The sequence below is a fragment of the Hyla sarda genome, chromosome 4, assembly GCF_029499605.1.
Source record: "Hyla sarda isolate aHylSar1 chromosome 4, aHylSar1.hap1, whole genome shotgun sequence".
In the NCBI taxonomy this organism is placed as follows: Eukaryota; Metazoa; Chordata; class Amphibia; order Anura; family Hylidae; genus Hyla; species Hyla sarda.
Window position 1 is genome coordinate 177,243,838 of NC_079192.1, and position 19,342 is coordinate 177,263,179.

The 19,342-nt window shown below is 38.9% G+C and overlaps 1 protein-coding gene across 1 annotated transcript in view; it reads right to left on the reverse strand.

The window, feature by feature from the left end:
* Positions 1-8,301: 8,301 nt before the first annotated feature.
* Positions 8,302-19,342, reverse strand: part of DAPK2 (death associated protein kinase 2) — a 138,018-nt gene continuing 126,977 nt past the window's right edge. Inside the window, exon 12 of the mRNA XM_056572882.1 lies at positions 8,302-8,977. Within this exon, the coding sequence (XP_056428857.1) occupies positions 8,897-8,977 (81 nt within the window). The 3' untranslated portion in view covers positions 8,302-8,896. The remainder of the gene's footprint in view (positions 8,978-19,342) is intronic.

Sequence of the window (19,342 nt, forward strand, 5' to 3'; positions counted from 1 at the left end):
GATTTAGAGCAGTGATGATTTTTTTGACAGCTGGAAAAGGAACAAAGCAAAGTAGATATTCAGGGAAATTATTAGAAAACCTCATAAAATCTCTCGAGGACAAAAACAGAATTATGAAATTCTAATTTCTTGATGTTGGATCACAATACACATATATATTTCTAGTGTAAGATAACATATTTATGGCTACCTTTACTATATAAACATGTTGCTCCCTATAGCAGTTCTAAGTGACCCAAGGCTGGTGGAACAGTGCATGTACTGTGTGAATGGCATCTTGCAACACAGAAAAAGCCATAGCCATAAACAGTTTTCTATCATTTTATTCATTACTGTTTACATGTTGTCAGATTGATAGCTCTTCTTGTTGCTCTAGATGTATCATATGACTTTATTAGCCTTGACAGCAGCTGCCTGGCACTGGTCACTAATGTTGAGTTTACTGTCTACCAACACTCCAAAGTCCTTTTTAGGTAGTAGTTCCGTAGTAATTTCCATTACAGTGGTCCCTCAAATGACAATATGAATTGGTTCCAGGGTGACCATTGTATGTTGAAACCATTGTACACTGCTCAAAAAAAATAAAGGAAACACTAAGATAACACATCCTAGATCTGAATGAATGAACTAATCGTATGAAATACTTTTGTCTTTACAATGAATGTGCTGACAACCAAATCACACAAAATTATCAATGGAAATCAAATTTATCAACGCATGGAGGTCTGGATATGGAGTCACATTTAAAATCAAAGTGGAAAACCACACTACAGGCTGATACAACTTTGATGTAATGTCCTTAAAACAAGTCACGATGAGGGTCAGTAGTGTGTGTGGCCTCTACGTGCCCGTATGACCTCCCTACAACGCCTGGGCATGCTCCTGATGAGGTGGCAGATGGTCTCCTGAGGGATGTCCTGCCAGACCTGGACTAAAGCATCCAAAAACTCCTGGACAGTCTGTGGTGCAACGTGGCGTTGGGGGATGGAGCGAGACATGATGTCCCAGATGTGCTCAATCGAATTCAGGTCTGGGGAATGGGCGGGCCAGTCCATAGCATCAATTCCTTACTCTTGCAGGAACTGCTGATACACTCCAGCAACATGAGGTCTATCATTTTCTGGCATAGGAGGAACCCAGGGCCAACCACACCAGCATATGGTCTCACAAGGGGTCTGAGGTTCTCATCTCGGTACCTATTGGCAGTCAGGCTACCTCTGGCAAGCACATGGAGGGCTGTGCGGTCCCCCAAAGAAATGCCACCCCCCCCCCCTCCATTCCTGACCCACCGCCAAACTGGTCATGCTGGAGGATGTTGCAGGCAGCAGAATGTTCTCCATGGCATCTCCAGATTCTGTCACGTCTGTAAGTGTGAACCTGCTTTCATCTGTGAAGAGCACAGGGCACCAGTGGCGAATTTGCCAATCTTGGTGTTCTCTGGCAAATGCCAAACATCCTGCATGGTATTAGGCTGTAAGCACGACCCCCACCTGTGGACGTCAGGCCTTCATACCACCCTCATGGAGTCTGTTTCTGACCGTTTGAGTGGACACATTAACATTTGTTTCCTGCTGGAGGTCATTTTGTAGGGCTCTGGCAGTGCTCCTCCTTGCACAAAGGCGGAGGTAGCGGTCCTGCTGCTGGGTTGTTGCCCTCCTACGGCCTCCTCCATGTCTCCTGATGTACTGGCCTGTCTCCTGGTAGCGCCTCCATTCTCTGGACACTACGCTGACAGACACAGCAAACCTTCTTGCCACAGCTCACATTGATGTGCCATCCTGGATGAGCTGCACTACCTGAGCCACTTGTGTGGGTTGTAGACTCTGTCTCATGCTACCACTAGAGTAAAAGCACTGCCAGCATACAAAAGTGACCAAAACATCAGCCAGGAAGCATAGGAACTGAGAAGTGGTCTGTGGTAACCACCTGCAGAACAACTCCTTTATTGGGGGTGTCTTGCTAATTGGTTATAATTTCCACCTGTTATCTGTTCCATTTGCACAACAGCATGTGAAATTGATTGTCAATTGCTTCCTGAGTGGACAGTGCAATATCACAGAAGTGTGATTGACTTGGAGTTACATTGTGTTGTTTAACCCCTTAAGGACATATGACGTACGCGTACGTCATGAGTCCCGGTCCTGCGATATAACGCGGGGTCACACGGCGACCCCGCATCATATCGCAGTGGGCCCGGCGTCATAGTGAAGCCGGGACCCGCTGCTAATAGCGCGCGGCACCGATTGTAGTGCCGCGCGCTAATAACCCTTTAGCCGCGCGCCGCTGTTCGGGATCACCGCGGCATAATCGCAGCATCCCGAACAGCTGTAGCACAGGAGAAGGTCTTCTTACCTTCTCCTGCGCTGTCCGATTGCAGAATGAATGCTTCAAGCCTGAGATCCAGGCTTGAGCAATCAATCGCCGAAAACACTGATTGATCCATTCCTATGGAGATGCATCAATCAGTGTTAAAGATCAGTTAATGCAATGTTATAGCCCCCTATAGGAGCTATAATATTGCATAAGAAAAGTGTCAAAAAATCATTAACCCTTTGAATTATCCCTTCCCCTAATAAAAGTTTGAATCACCCGGCATTTCCAAGAATAAAAAAAAAAAACAGTGTGAATAAAAATAAACATATGTGGTGTCACCGTGTGCGGAAATGTCCGAATTATACAAAATATACCGCTTTTTAAACCGCACGTTCAATGGCGTACGCGCAAAAAAATTCAAAAGTCCAAAATAGCGCATTTTTGATCACTTTTTATACCACAATAAAATAAATAAAAAGTGATCAAAAAGTCTGATCAGAACAAAAATGGTACTGCTAAAAACTTCAGATCACGGTGCAAAAAATGAGCCCTCATACCGCCCCATACGCGGAAAAATAAAAAAGTTATAGGGGTCAGAAGATGACAATTTTAAACGTATACATTTTCCTGCATGTATTCATGATTTTTTTCTGAAGTGATACAAAATCAAACCTATATAAGTAGGGTATCATTTTAACCGTATGGACCTACAAAATAAAGATAAGGTGTCATTTTTGCCGAAAAATGTACTGTATAAAAACGGAAGCCCCCAAAACTTACAAAATAGTGTTTTTTCATCAATTTTGTCGCACATTGATTTTTTTTTCCTGTTTCACCGTAGATTTTTGGGTAAAGTGACAAATGTCATTACAAAGTAGAATTAGTGACGCAAAAAATAAGCCATCATATAGAATTTTTGGTGAAAATTTTAAAGAGTTATGATTTTTTTAAGTTAAGGAGGAAAAATTGAAAATTAAAAAACGGAAAAAGCCCGGGTCCTTAAGGGGTTAAGTGTTCCCTTTATTATTTTGAGCAGTGTATGCTAAGACCATTACCCTAGTAATTTGTTCTGAAGCTCCAAAATGTCATCCCAAAATAGGAAAAAGTGAGGATTAAAGAAAAATAAGTAGCTAACTAATACAGATAAAGCAAGTCCTTTAATATAGAAGTAAAAAAAGAGCTACTGGGAGCTGTAAATCACTGTCTATGTAGAGGACAGGAGCTTCTTCAGGGTCCTGTACAGTACACGCAATGTCCTAATAAAGAAGAATGAAGCAGCCCCCAACCTGGTGTCCAAAGGAGCAACTAACATGGTACAGGTAACGAGTAGTACAGAACATGTAATACCTTTCTGTACTGTAGGAGACGCTATCAGGCAACCATTCAGTAGTACAGGGGTTTTACCAGTGAATGCCCATTCTGATTGGTTGATCGTTCCAGCCATTGACATGTTTCACGGATGTGGACTGTCTGTCTAGCATTGTATTTTGAGTATGGTTTCGAATTACAATGGTCCAGAAAATACCATTATATGCTGTAACTATTGTAACCTGAAGCCATTGTAAGTTGAGGGATCACTGTATTTGTAAGTTCTCAGCGCTGCTAATTTTGTGCTGTGAGTTCTGGTTGGTTAACACAGTTTAGTGCATCCCAGACAACATGAAGTGCTATTCACAGATTAAAGGATGACACATTTAAGTGGGTTATCTAGGATTAGAAATACAGAGCTGATTTAAAAAAAAAAAAAACACAGCACCACACCTGACCTCAGGTTGTGTGTGATATTGCAATTCAGTTCCATTGAAGTGAATGCTGTCAAGTTGTAATACCACACACAACCTAAGGACAGGTATGGTGCTGTTTTGGAAAGAATCAGCTCTGTTGTTCTATTCCTGGATAATCGTTTTAATCAGGCTCACTGCTTGCTGGATGTAGCGACTGCCTTTATATTAGTAATACAATCTTGGTTTACCCAACACATTACATACATAGACACTTGAATTTGCATATAATTAATTAGATAGATTGATTGTATGAAGTTGAAATGATTCACACCACATACCTACCTATTCATACAAACCACAATATTAAAAATGTATCTCTTTGAAGAACACTATTTTCTTTGTGACGTCATTAACCCTGTTGCTTTGTACTTCTTCCCTTCAAAAATGGGAGTTTCACCTGAGTTATAATAGAGGGTGTGAATGAAGCACCACACCCGAATGCGATTATAAGCCACTAAGGTTCTTTTTATCATGGCAATAACAATGCAAGATTGTCATTATGTAATCCATTAGAATGGGAAAAATACCCTATGTTTAAAAAAGGGAACAAGGACCATGGAGGGGACAGCTGCAGACAACCACAGTATTATGCAAAATGTTACTAGAAAGGGAAGATCTTTACAATATGCTAGCAGGTTTTCTTTTAGCTATGTTGTGGTGTGGTGCTACACGGTTCTTGCTTTGACCCTTAGGCTTTGTTCGCATGGATGAATGTCTGCATGGAACATTGCCCCACAGCGGAGCTCTGGCAGAACATTTCGGTGCTAGGACCACTCGGTACAGATTACTCAGAAAGAATAGACATGTCTATTCGATATCTTTCTGCAGACTCCAAAATCAGGATTTCTGCAGCAGAATCATCTGCTGCTGATATCTTGCAATGTGCACAGTGCAGCAGAATCCCATTGATAGTGATAGGACTCTGCTGCTGTGGAATCTCCATGCGGAATTCTAATGTGAGCATACCCTAAAAAAAGCACAAGTGAAAAGAAAGACGTGATATGTCACTACAGACATGTCTCTCCTTTCAATGAGAATAGTAAAGAGATTGTCCAGATCAAACAAAAAAACAAACAAAAAAAAAACAAAGCAAAATAAAATGTCATAAAGTAATTTATCAAAATAACAAATCCAAATATCAGGCAATTTTGGCACAAAACCTTCAGGCTTTCATTAGAAAGCTGAAGATGAAAAGGAAGTTCACCATTCAGCACGACAACGACTCAAAGCACACACACAAGTCTACCAAAGCATGGCTTCACCAGAAGGACTAATGTTTTGGAATGGTCCAGCCACAGCCAAGACCATAATCCAATTGTACATCTGTGGGGTGAACTGAAGAGAGCTGTGCACAGATGGTCTCACAATCTGACAGATTTGGAGCACTTTTGCAAGAAAGAGCTATATATGTAAAATTATAGACCATTTAAGGGAGGATTAAATTAACAAATATATCAATAGACCACCCTCAAGAAGTCCATAAGACTCCTCAATTTCCCAATATACTAAAACCTCCTTTAATGAAACTAACCTACACATGTTTAAAATTCCGATGCTACACGTCTCTAAGGGTAAGTTCACACGGGCAGATTTTTTTGCGGGTTCTCCGCTGCGTATTTGAAAGTGGGCAGGCTCTTCTCAGCTGTCCGCAGCAGATTTTCTCAGCTGTACGCAGCGGGAAACCCACAAAAAAAATCCGCCCATGTGAACGTACTCTTACAGTAGTGTCCATAAGCCCGGTGCCTCTTAACAAAGCCACAGCTATGGGGTGAAACATGTTGAGATGGGAGTAAAACATTTTAATACTGGGTAGCATACCTCCAATTTAGCTGTGCGAGTACTGTAGCACACTCAGCTGTGCCCATAACACATATAGCCTCAGTAATAGGCAATAGTGCTTATGTAGGCAACTGTTAGGGAGTTATAGTACCGGAATTTAGGTTATTTTCAAAGAAGAGTGGGCAAATATTAAGACATCAAGATGTGCAAGCTAATACGACTGATTGCTTTAATAAAATGAAAAGGTGCTTCAACAAAATATTATTTTAAGGGTGTGCACACTTATGCAACCAGGTTATAGTGTCTTATTCTTTTTTTTTCCGCTTCTTAAAGATTTTAGTTTTTTTTGCAATTGAATTGCTTACATTATAGGTCACAATAAGATGGAAAAAGTTCTGACATGATTTATCTTTGTCTCATTCGTTAACATCACAAGAACCTGGTGTTTTAACAGGGGTGTGTAGACTTTTTATATCCGCTGTACTTTAAATTAACAGCTGATAAAAAAGACACACAAAAAAAATCACCAAAAATGCAGGTAAACACTGTGTGTGAATCAGCCTAGGCATATTCTATGGTATTTTGTGGTAAATGCAAAGTCATTTCCTGTATAATGATGCAAAGTTCTACTATTAATTAATATTGCTGAAGTTTATATAGGACACATTCATTTTTCTGATAGAACCAGCTTCTCCCCTATCATTAAAATTCATCCTTTAATTTACTAGATTATTATTTTTTTATTATAATTATAGGTGGCATTTAATGATCTTAATTTCCCCAAAGTGAATTAAGCTTCTGGTATTAAAGAAGAAGGATCTTTGTTTAATATGTGGGCCGGGGTAACACTTCTAAAACAGATTCATACAGAATTCTCGTATGCCTGGAAAAAAAGTTTTAAAATTTTAATGTGTCTGGGAGGAACAAATGTCAATCAAGTCCATAAAAGTGTTCTAGTGTTAGTCTAGATGCAAGCAATTGAACAATGAAAGCTAATGCTGGGTTTGTTTTATTAGACAGTTATGTAATATATGTAAATATGGAAGTGTTTTTGCTTGCATGGTTGTGTTGCTGTTTGTACTTTATTTAAAGGAGAACTGAGAATTGATCTCTAAGTGGGATATTTATCATTATTAGTGTATTATAGAGGCATTTCCCCCCTTTCTGCTGTGTGTGTATTCCCCATGCTGCTGCTCTGAATTTTCTAACCAGGCGCACGTGTCTCTGTAAATCTTGCACAATAATAAAAATCACCTCATCCCTTCTCTGTAGCTCTGAAACATACGTGTCCTCTGAGCTGGTGTATATCTGCGCATAAAAAGGCCAGTTGCGCATTATTTGTCCACAGTTAAATCGCTGTCCACAGGAAAAAGAGCTCTACGGCACACCTGCATGTAGACATCGGAACGAAAAGTGGCAAATATGACCACTGCGCAAATTTTTGTGGAAAAAAAATACACAGAAATAACTTCTACAACCAATGATAGATTCCCCCCTAAATGTGTATTTTTTCTCTTTCTGTGATACCCCCAAAAATGCTGAATTAGAAACCAGAATGAAAGCACGAGCAGCCCAAATTCATATAATACTTGTGATATAGGTAAAAGTATTTGTCCTGCTTTTAAGACACTATACTGCAGTAGGAACTAGGGGCCATTTGGAAGGTAAATATAACAAAAGTCAGATGTGTATAAAGAGCTGAATAGTGAAAAGCCCCCTAAAAGTCTCACTCTGAATCAAGGCACATATGACTGTCAATTGTACACTCATGGAATATTAAGTGTTAGAAATATCTTAAAGCGTACCCGTCAGATCCAACTAAATATTTTTTTTTTAAATATATCACTCAGTACCTAATCCTGACCATGTACATCTAATTTTTATGTGTCTAGCACCTTTATTATTTATTTTCTTATTGCACTTTTAATTTAGCTCACTAGTCTGAATTCCTCTCAAAGGAAGGGGGCGTGGCCTCACTGTGCAGGTCTCCACCCCCTCCCTCAGTATGCTGTCTGCTCACATCTCCCCTAGCATTAGCAAAACTACAACTCCCAGCTTGTCCTCACTGACAGTAGCGGGACACAAGCTGACAGTGGGAGGATTTTTCCTCCAGCTGTGACCCCTGCACTCACAGCTGTCAATGAAGGAAGTGTGTCCATGACATAGGTGATGACGCATGGACACAGCAGGACTAGTATGTGTCCAAGCAGACAGGGGGGGGGGGGCAGTTGTTTAACTGGCTTTTTCAGTATGAAATACTGAAAATGTTCTAATGAAAGCAATTGCAAAACCTATTGGTTTTGCATGTTTTACAACATATCAAAAGATTTTGTATCTGACAGTGCCCATTTAAGTGTTAAGGACCAGTGATTAAAAGATAAGAACATCCTGAAGGCAAGTTTCATGGCATACATCACTCAGAGGAGATATTGCATGTTTTCTGTATTTACATGTTTAAAAGCAATATAAATGAATATAAACTCACTAACAAATAATAACACATTTGTACATAGGAACACTTTTAAAGTAACATAAATGATTCCATCAACCATAATAAAACTATTGGTATGTGCCCAGTCAGTTTTAGTAGAGCACGGCAACCACCGTAATGTAAACCTTTCTGATCATACAAGTCCTTTATAGTTAATGGGGAAGATTTATCAAAACCTGTGCGGAGGAAAAGTGAAGGAATTGCCCATAGCAATCAATCAGATTGCTTTTTCAAACAGGCCTATGAAAAATAAAATGTGGAATCGGATAGGTTGCTATGGGCAGCTGCTCCACTTTTCCTCTGCACAGGTTTTGAAAAATATCCCCCAATGTGTGCAGGTGAACATATGACAGACAATTATGGTTCCTTGAAGAACTATGTCTCCTGTGGGGCAGTACATGTAAAAGGTGCAGTATGAATCGGAACATATTAGCCAGTGTCATCTGAATGCACAGCATCCCGCATTGTCCTTAGGCGTGGGCGCTGGCTGACCTTCAGGTACTATACTCCAGATCTACATGAAAAGTTCTCAGGATACACTGCTTCTTCTTCTGGTCTGAATCACTGGCATTCTTTCTGTATTATCCTCAACATCACTTTCACAATTTCTCTACAAGGAAACACAGAAGAACAGCTGGTAAATGTACTTCACGGATGTCTGAAAAAATCACCAAAATTGTTAGTATTCTTCCTCTACTATAGTAGGAAACCGAAAAGCTACATTTAAAAAAATGTATGACGCCCAGAAGGTAATCATTGCTCGCTACTAAGCAAAAAAAAGGACAGATGTCGCATTCTAGCGCAATTTTCGTTAAATAATTGGCTTACATGACTTATATCACATTTATTATGTGTTGTAGAAACTTTTATGACATTTTTGCACCTTGCTAAACAAAGAGGCCTGAGTCCCCTCATCGATATTTTGAGCTCCGATTTGGGTCAGCGCTGCACTTTTACAGGTGGCACTGAGCTCCATCAGCTCCCCAGCTGGCTCCCAGTGCGGGAATATGAAGTTACAGTGTTGTGATGTCATATTCCTTGCCGGGAACACTGAGTGGTCGGCACCAATTGAGCAATCAGAGCTCCCAACGGGAACATGAAATCACTGAACAGTAACTTCATATTCCTCGCCGGGAGCTGGCTGGCCGGGGGGCAGAGCGTAGTGCCACCCTCACCTCCATATGTGGTAAGGCATAATGCAATCTAAGAGAAGGTCCTTTTCCTTACTTTGCTGGTCCCACATGATTGACATAAAAGGCTCAATGCTGGAAGCAGGTTAGGGTGGGGAGGAGGTGTGACGCTGCGAGAGTCAGCCAGCCCCTTCAACTGTTCACCGGCTTTACAAGACAGAATTAATATAACTTTACAAATCATGGGAAAAGTAAGGAAAAGGACCTTCTCTTAGATAGCATTGTACCCTAACTGATAGTGCCTGCACCTTGGTACTTTGTACAGAGGAAACAGTTTTGCTTTCAATGCTAAGTCAGTGTTTCCCAAGTAGGGTGCCTCCAGCTGTTGCAAAACTACAACTCCCAGCATGCAGGGAGTTGTAGTTTTGCAACAGCCTGGTTGGGAAACACTGCCAAGTAATAATAGGGGCGCAAGGGAAACATAAAAAACCTTGATCACTTGTTTTTATATGCCTACTGTATATATTTTCTAAAAGTCCCCAAAAAAAGGTAATTTGCTGTTTTTCCCAGATTCATTGATTAATTTATCTAAAACAAATCGATTGTACAAATAATCATTTGTTGCATAGTTAAAATGTTCAAAAATGTTCACCCCCTGACCACCATCTCTTCTGCTTAAAATAGTTTGAGAATATTATTATAATAAAAATAGTATTCAGCTGTTGTAATCTTTTTTGATAAAATTCTCTTCTCTAAACTTGTGCACATACAGCAGAAAAATGTACTCTCTAAACTTGTGCACATACAGCAGATAAATGTACTCTCTAAACTTGCGCACATACAGCAGATAAATGTACTCTCTAAACTTGCGCAAATACAGCAGATAAATGTACTCTCTAAACTTGTGCACATACAGCAGATAAATGTACTCTCTAAACTTGTGCACATACAGCAGATAAATGTACTCTCTAAACTTGCGCAAATACAGCAGATAAATGTACTCTCTAAACTTGTGCACATACAGCAGATAAATGTACTCTCTAAACTTGCGCAAATACAGCAGATAAATGTACTCTCTAAACTTGCGCACATACAGCAGATAAATGTACTCTAAACTTGCGCAAATACAGCAGATAAATGGACTCTCTAAACTTGTGCACATACAGCAGATAAATGTACTCTCTAAACTTGCGCAAATACAGCAGATAAATGGACTCTCTAAACTTGTGCACATACAGCAGATAAATGTACTCTCTAAACTTGTGCACATACAGCAGATAAATGTACTCTCTAAACTTGCGCACATACAGCAGATAAATGTACTCTCTAAACTTGCGCAAATACAGCAGATAAATGTACTCTCTAAACTTGTGCACATACAGCAGATAAATGTACTCTCTAAACTTGTGCACATACAGCAGATAAATGTACTCTCTAAACTTGCGCAAATACAGCAGATAAATGTACTCTCTAAACTTGTGCACATACAGCAGATAAATGTACTCTCTAAACTTGCGCAAATACAGCAGATAAATGGACTCTCTAAACTTGTGCACATACAGCAGATAAATGTACTCTCTAAACTTGTGCACATACAGCAGATAAATGTACTCTCTAAACTTGTGCACATACAGCAGATAAATGTACTCTCTAAACTTGTGCACATACAGCAGATAAATGTACTCTCTAAACTTGTGCACATACAGCAGATAAATGTACTCTCTAAACTTGTGCACATACAGCAGATAAATGTACTCTCTAAACTTGTGCACATACAGCAGATAAATGTACTCTCTAAACTTGTGCACATACAGCAGATAAATGTACTCTCTAAACTTGTGCACATACAGCAGATAAATGTACTCTCTAAACTTGTGCACATACAGCAGATAAATGTACTCTCTAAACTTGTGCACATACAGCAGATAAATGTACTCTCTAAACTTGTGCACATACAGCAGATAAATGTACTCTCTAAACTTGCGCAAATACAGCAGATAAATGTACTTTCTAAACTTGTGCACATACAGCAGATAAATGTACTCTCTAAACTTGCGCAAATACAGCAGATAAATGTACTTTCTAAACTTGTGCACATACAGCAGATAAATGTACTCTCTAAACTTGCGCAAATACAGCAGATAAATGTACTTTCTAAACTTGTGCACATACAGCAGATAAATCTACTCTCTAAACTTGTGCATATACAGCAGATAAATGTACTCTCTAAACTTGCACACATACAGTAGATAAATGTACTCTCTAAACTTGTGCACATACAGTAGATAAATGTACTCTAAACTTGTGCACATACAGCAGATAAATGTACTCTCTAAACTTGTGCACATACAGCAGATAAATGTACTCTCTAAACTTGTGCACATACAGCATATAAATGGAATCTCTAAACTTGCGCACATACAGCAGATAAATGGAATCTCTAAACTTGTGCACATACAGAAGGTAAATGGACTCTCTAAACTTGTGCACATACAGCAGATAAATGTACTCTCTAAACTTGTGCACATACAGCAGATAAATGTACTCTCTAAACTTGTGTAATACAGCAGATAAATGTACTCTCTAAACTTGTGTACATACAGCAGATAAATGTACTCTCTAAACTTGTGCACATACAGAAGATAAATGTACTCTCTAAACTTGCGCACATACAGAAGATAAATGTACTCTCTAAACTTGTGCACATACAGCAGATAAATGTACTCTCTAAACTTGTGCACATACAGCAGATAAATGTACTCTCTAAACTTGTGCACATACAGCAGATAAATGTACTCTCTAAACTTGCGCACATACAGCAGATAAATGTACTCTCTAAACTTGCGCAAATACAGCAGATAAATGTACTCTCTAAACTTGTGCACATACAGCAGATAAATGTACTCTCTAAACTTGTGCACATACAGCAGATAAATGTACTCTCTAAACTTGCGCAAATACAGCAGATAAATGTACTCTCTAAACTTGTGCACATACAGCAGATAAATGTACTCTCTAAACTTGCGCAAATACAGCAGATAAATGTACTCTCTAAACTTGCGCACATACAGCAGATAAATGTACTCTAAACTTGCGCAAATACAGCAGATAAATGGACTCTCTAAACTTGTGCACATACAGCAGATAAATGTACTCTCTAAACTTGCGCAAATACAGCAGATAAATGGAATCTCTAAACTTGTGCACATACAGAAGGTAAATGGACTCTCTAAACTTGTGCACATACAGCAGATAAATGTACTCTCTAAACTTGTGCACATACAGCAGATAAATGTACTCTCTAAACTTGTGTAATACAGCAGATAAATGTACTCTCTAAACTTGTGTACATACAGCAGATAAATGTACTCTCTAAACTTGTGCACATACAGAAGATAAATGTATTCTCTAAACTTGCACACATACAGTAGATAACTGTACTCTCTAAACTTGTGCACATACAGCAGATAAATGGACTCTCTAAACTTGTGCACATACAGAAGATAAATGTACTCTCTAAACTTGAGCACATACAGAAGATAAATGTACTCTCTAAACTTGCGCACATACAGAAGATAAATGTACTCTCTAAACTTGTGCACATACAGCAGATAAATGTACTCTCTAAACTTGTGCACATACAGCAGATAAATGTACTCTCTAAACTTGTGCACATACAGCAGATAAATGTACTCTCTAAACTTGCGCAAATACAGCAGATAAATGTACTTTATAAACTTGTGCACATACAGCAGATAAATGTACTCTCTAAACTTGCGCAAATACAGCAGATAAATGTACTTTCTAAACTTGTGCACATACAGCAGATAAATGTACTCTCTAAACTTGCACACATACAGTAGATAAATGTACTCTCTAAACTTGTGCACATACAGCAGATAAATGTACTCTCTAAACTTGTGTAATACAGCAGATAAATGTACTCTCTAAACTTGTGCACATACAGCATATAAATGGAATCTCTAAACTTGCGCACATACAGAAGATAAATGTACTCTCTAAACTTGTGCACATACAGCAGATAAATGGACTCTCTAAACTTGTGCACATACAGAAGATAAATGTACTCTCTAAACTTGAGCACATACAGAAGATAAATGTACTCTCTAAACTTGCGCACATACAGAAGATAAATGTACTCTCTAAACTTGTGCACATACAGCAGATAAATGTACTCTCTAAACTTGCGAACATACAGCAGATAAATGTACTCTCTAAACTTGTGCACATACAGCAGATAAATGGACTCTCTAAACTTGTGCACATACAGCAGATAAATGTACTCTCTAAACTTGTGCACATACAGCAGATAAATGTACACTAAACTTGTGCACATACAGCAGATAAAAGTACTCTAAACTTGCGCACATACAGCAGATAAATGTACTCTCTAAAATTGTGCACATACAGCAGATAAATGTACTCTCTAAACTTGTGCACATACAGCAGATAAATGTACTCTCTAAACTTGTGCACATACAGTAGATAAATGTACTCTAAACTTGTGCACATACAGCAGATAAATGTACTCTCTAAACTTGTGCACATACAGCAGATAAATGTACTCTCTAAACTTGTGCACATACAGCATATAAATGGAATCTCTAAACTTGCGCACATACAGCAGATAAATGGAATCTCTAAACTTGTGCACATACAGAAGGTAAATGGACTCTCTAAACTTGTGCACATACAGCAGATAAATGTACTCTCTAAACTTGTGCACATACAGCAGATAAATGTACTCTCTAAACTTGTGTAATACAGCAGATAAATGTACTCTCTAAACTTGTGTACATACAGCAGATAAATGTACTCTCTAAACTTGTGCACATACAGAAGATAAATGTACTCTCTAAACTTGCGCACATACAGAAGATAAATGTACTCTCTAAACTTGTGCACATACAGCAGATAAATGTACTCTCTAAACTTGTGCACATACAGCAGATAAATGTACTCTCTAAACTTGTGCACATACAGCAGATAAATGTACTCTCTAAACTTGCGCACATACAGCAGATAAATGTACTCTCTAAACTTGCGCAAATACAGCAGATAAATGTACTCTCTAAACTTGTGCACATACAGCAGATAAATGTACTCTCTAAACTTGTGCACATACAGCAGATAAATGTACTCTCTAAACTTGCGCAAATACAGCAGATAAATGTACTCTCTAAACTTGTGCACATACAGCAGATAAATGTACTCTCTAAACTTGCGCAAATACAGCAGATAAATGTACTCTCTAAACTTGCGCACATACAGCAGATAAATGTACTCTAAACTTGCGCAAATACAGCAGATAAATGGACTCTCTAAACTTGTGCACATACAGCAGATAAATGTACTCTCTAAACTTGCGCAAATACAGCAGATAAATGGAATCTCTAAACTTGTGCACATACAGAAGGTAAATGGACTCTCTAAACTTGTGCACATACAGCAGATAAATGTACTCTCTAAACTTGTGCACATACAGCAGATAAATGTACTCTCTAAACTTGTGTAATACAGCAGATAAATGTACTCTCTAAACTTGTGTACATACAGCAGATAAATGTACTCTCTAAACTTGTGCACATACAGAAGATAAATGTATTCTCTAAACTTGCACACATACAGTAGATAACTGTACTCTCTAAACTTGTGCACATACAGCAGATAAATGGACTCTCTAAACTTGTGCACATACAGAAGATAAATGTACTCTCTAAACTTGAGCACATACAGAAGATAAATGTACTCTCTAAACTTGCGCACATACAGAAGATAAATGTACTCTCTAAACTTGTGCACATACAGCAGATAAATGTACTCTCTAAACTTGTGCACATACAGCAGATAAATGTACTCTCTAAACTTGTGCACATACAGCAGATAAATGTACTCTCTAAACTTGCGCAAATACAGCAGATAAATGTACTTTATAAACTTGTGCACATACAGCAGATAAATGTACTCTCTAAACTTGCGCAAATACAGCAGATAAATGTACTTTCTAAACTTGTGCACATACAGCAGATAAATGTACTCTCTAAACTTGCACACATACAGTAGATAAATGTACTCTCTAAACTTGTGCACATACAGCAGATAAATGTACTCTCTAAACTTGTGTAATACAGCAGATAAATGTACTCTCTAAACTTGTGCACATACAGCATATAAATGGAATCTCTAAACTTGCGCACATACAGAAGATAAATGTACTCTCTAAACTTGTGCACATACAGCAGATAAATGGACTCTCTAAACTTGTGCACATACAGAAGATAAATGTACTCTCTAAACTTGAGCACATACAGAAGATAAATGTACTCTCTAAACTTGCGCACATACAGAAGATAAATGTACTCTCTAAACTTGTGCACATACAGCAGATAAATGTACTCTCTAAACTTGCGAACATACAGCAGATAAATGTACTCTCTAAACTTGTGCACATACAGCAGATAAATGGACTCTCTAAACTTGTGCACATACAGCAGATAAATGTACTCTCTAAACTTGTGCACATACAGCAGATAAATGTACACTAAACTTGTGCACATACAGCAGATAAAAGTACTCTAAACTTGCGCACATACAGCAGATAAATGTACTCTCTAAAATTGTGCACATACAGCAGATAAATGTACTCTCTAAACTTGTGCACATACAGCAGATAAATGTACTCTCTAAACTTGTGCACATACAGAAGATAAATGTACTCTCTAAACTTGAGCACATACAGAAGATAAATGTACTCTCTAAACTTGCGCACATACAGAAGATAAATGTACTCTCTAAACTTGTGCACATACAGCAGATAAATGTACTCTCTAAACTTGCGAACATACAGCAGATAAATGTACTCTCTAAACTTGTGCACATACAGCAGATAAATGGACTCTCTAAACTTGTGCACATACAGCAGATAAATGTACTCTCTAAACTTGTGCACATACAGCAGATAAATGTACACTAAACTTGTGCACATACAGCAGATAAATGTACTCTAAACTTGCGCACATACAGCAGATAAATGTACTCTCTAAAATTGTGCACATACAGCAGATAAATGTACTCTCTAAACTTGTGCACATACAGCAGATAAATGTACTCTCTAAACTTGTGCACATACAGCAGATAAATGTACTCTCTAAACTTGTGCACATACAGCAGATAAATGTACTCTCTAAACTTGTGCACATACAGCAGATAAATGTACTCTCTAAACTTGCGCACATACAGCAGATAAATGTACTCTCTAAAATTGTGCACATACAGCAGATAAATGTACTCTCTAAACTTGTGCACATACAGCAGATAAATGTACTCTCTAAACTTGTGCATACAGAAGATAAATACGCTATCTAAACTTGCACACATACAGTAGATAAATGTTTTCTACTTAGTATCTACTTGAACTAAATCATGCCAAATGTTAGCGCAGTGTAACTTAGGCAGAAAACATAACGGTTTACAATACAAGAGTTAATCAGTCTTGGCTTCTACAACTAAAATCTTTATGGAAAGAATATCATTAAGGCTTAAGAGACACAGTATGAGATAAAAACAAAGTCTGCCTCATTTCATGGAACATCCCTTACAGACCAGAAGATGTGTGGGTGTTTTTTCTCTCCAGTAATTAAAAGCGGTTTCTGATTGACTTTTAATGAGACACTTTTGTTTTTCATACTTAGGAAGGCTTACAAACTTATAAAGTGACATAATAACACCAGCAAATCCCCTATTGCCTTATATAGTCTAGAATAATCTGTTGTCATCTAATGTTCTCCACAATTTAAAATAAGACCAGGAAGATGCTTTGAAAGTGTTGTAGTTGTGATCACATAAAGGGCGACGTCTGGATGAGGGTGGGATGATTCCTCCTGGCTCTCACTTGCCTTAGAAACAAGAATTATTTCTAACTACTCAAACAATTTTACAGTAGTTAATGATAATTGTTATATCTATTGCTATAAACATTATAACATCTGACCAATGGAGATTTGCTTCATCACCTAGAACACTGATCTCTTCTTTTTGAAATTTCGTGGATAAATTGTAACATTTACCTTCCTGTGATCTGAAAAAATACACTTCCAAAAATATGCACTTACAGTGGGGATCAAAAGTTTGGGCACCCCAGGTAAAAATTTGTATTAATGTGCATAAAGAAGCCAAGGAAAGATGGAAAAATCTCCAAAAGGCGAGGAGACATTCTTATAATATGTCAACAAAAGTTAGATTTTATTTCCATCATGTACACTTTCAAAATAACAGAACACAAAAAAATGGCATCTGCAAAAGTTTGGGCGCCCTGCAGAGTTAATATCGTGTACTGCCCACTTTGGCAAGTATCACAGCTTGTAAACGCTTTTTGTAGCCAGCCAAGAGTCTTTCAATTCTTGTTTGAGGTATCTTTCCCCATTCTTCCTTACAAAAGTATTCCAGTTCTTTGAGATTTCTGGGCTGTCTGTCACGCACTGCTCTTTTAAGGTCTATCCATAGATTTTCAATTATGTTGAGGTCCGGAGATTGTAAGGCCATGGTAAAACCTTCAGTTTACGCCTCTTGATGTAATCCCCCGTGGATTTCGAGGTGTGTTTAGGATCATTATCCATTTGTAGAAGCCATCCTCTCTTTAGCTTTTTCACAGATGGCATCAAGTTAGCATCCAAAATTTGCTGGAATTTTATTGAATCCATTTTTCCTTCTATTCGTGAGATGTTCCCTGTGCCACTGGCTGCAATACAACCCCAAAGCATGATTGATTCACCCCCATGCTTAACAGTTGGACAGAGGTTCTTTTCATTAAATTCTGTTCCACCTTTGCTCATTCCAGCCAAAAAGTTCAATTTTAACCTCATCAGTCCACAGAACTTGTTTCCAAAATGCATCAGGCTTGTCTATATGTTCATTTGCAAAGTTCAAATGCAGATTTTTGTGGTGAGGACGTAGAAGAGGTTTTCTTCTGATGACTCTTCCATGAAGACCATATTTCTACAAGTATCTCTTTATAGTGGAATAGTGTACCACAACTCCAGTGTCTGCCAGATCTTTCTGGAGGGATTGTGCAGTCAAACGTAGGTTTTGAATTGTTTTTCTCACAATCCTGCAAGCTGTTCTGTCTGATATTTTTCTTGGTCTTCCAGATCTTGCTTTAACTTCCACTGTTCCTGATGACTGCCATTTCTTATTAACATTCCAAACAGAGGATATTGACATCTGAAAACGCTTTGCTATCTTCTTATAGCCTTCTCCAGCTTTGTGAGCGTCAACTATTTTCAGTTTCAGATTTCTTGACAACTGCTTAGAAGAACCCATGGTGCTGATTGTTGGGGCAAGGTCAGATGAGTCTGGGCATTTAAAACCTTTGAGATTGACATCACCTGTGTTACGCCTAGCGCTCCGGGTCCCCGCTCCTCCCCGGAGCGCTCACGGCGTCTCTCTCCCCGCAGCGCCCCGGTCAGTCCCGCTGACCGGGAGCGCTGCACTGTCATGGCCGTCGGGGATGCGATTCGCACAGCGGGACGCGCCCGCTCGCGAATCGCATCCCAGGTCACTTACCCGTCCCGGTCCCCTGCTGTCATGTGCTGGCGCGCGCGGCTCCGCTCTCTAGGGCGCGCGCGCGCCAGCTCTCTGCGACTTAAAGGGCCAGCGCACCAATGATTGGTGCCTGGCCCAATTAGCTTAATTGGCTCCCATCTGCTCCCTGCCTTTATCTGACCTCCTCCCATGCACTCCCTCGCCGGATCTTGTTGCCTTGTGCCAGTGAAAGCGTTTAGTGTGTCCAAAGCCTGTGTACCTGAACTTCTGCTACCCATCCTGAC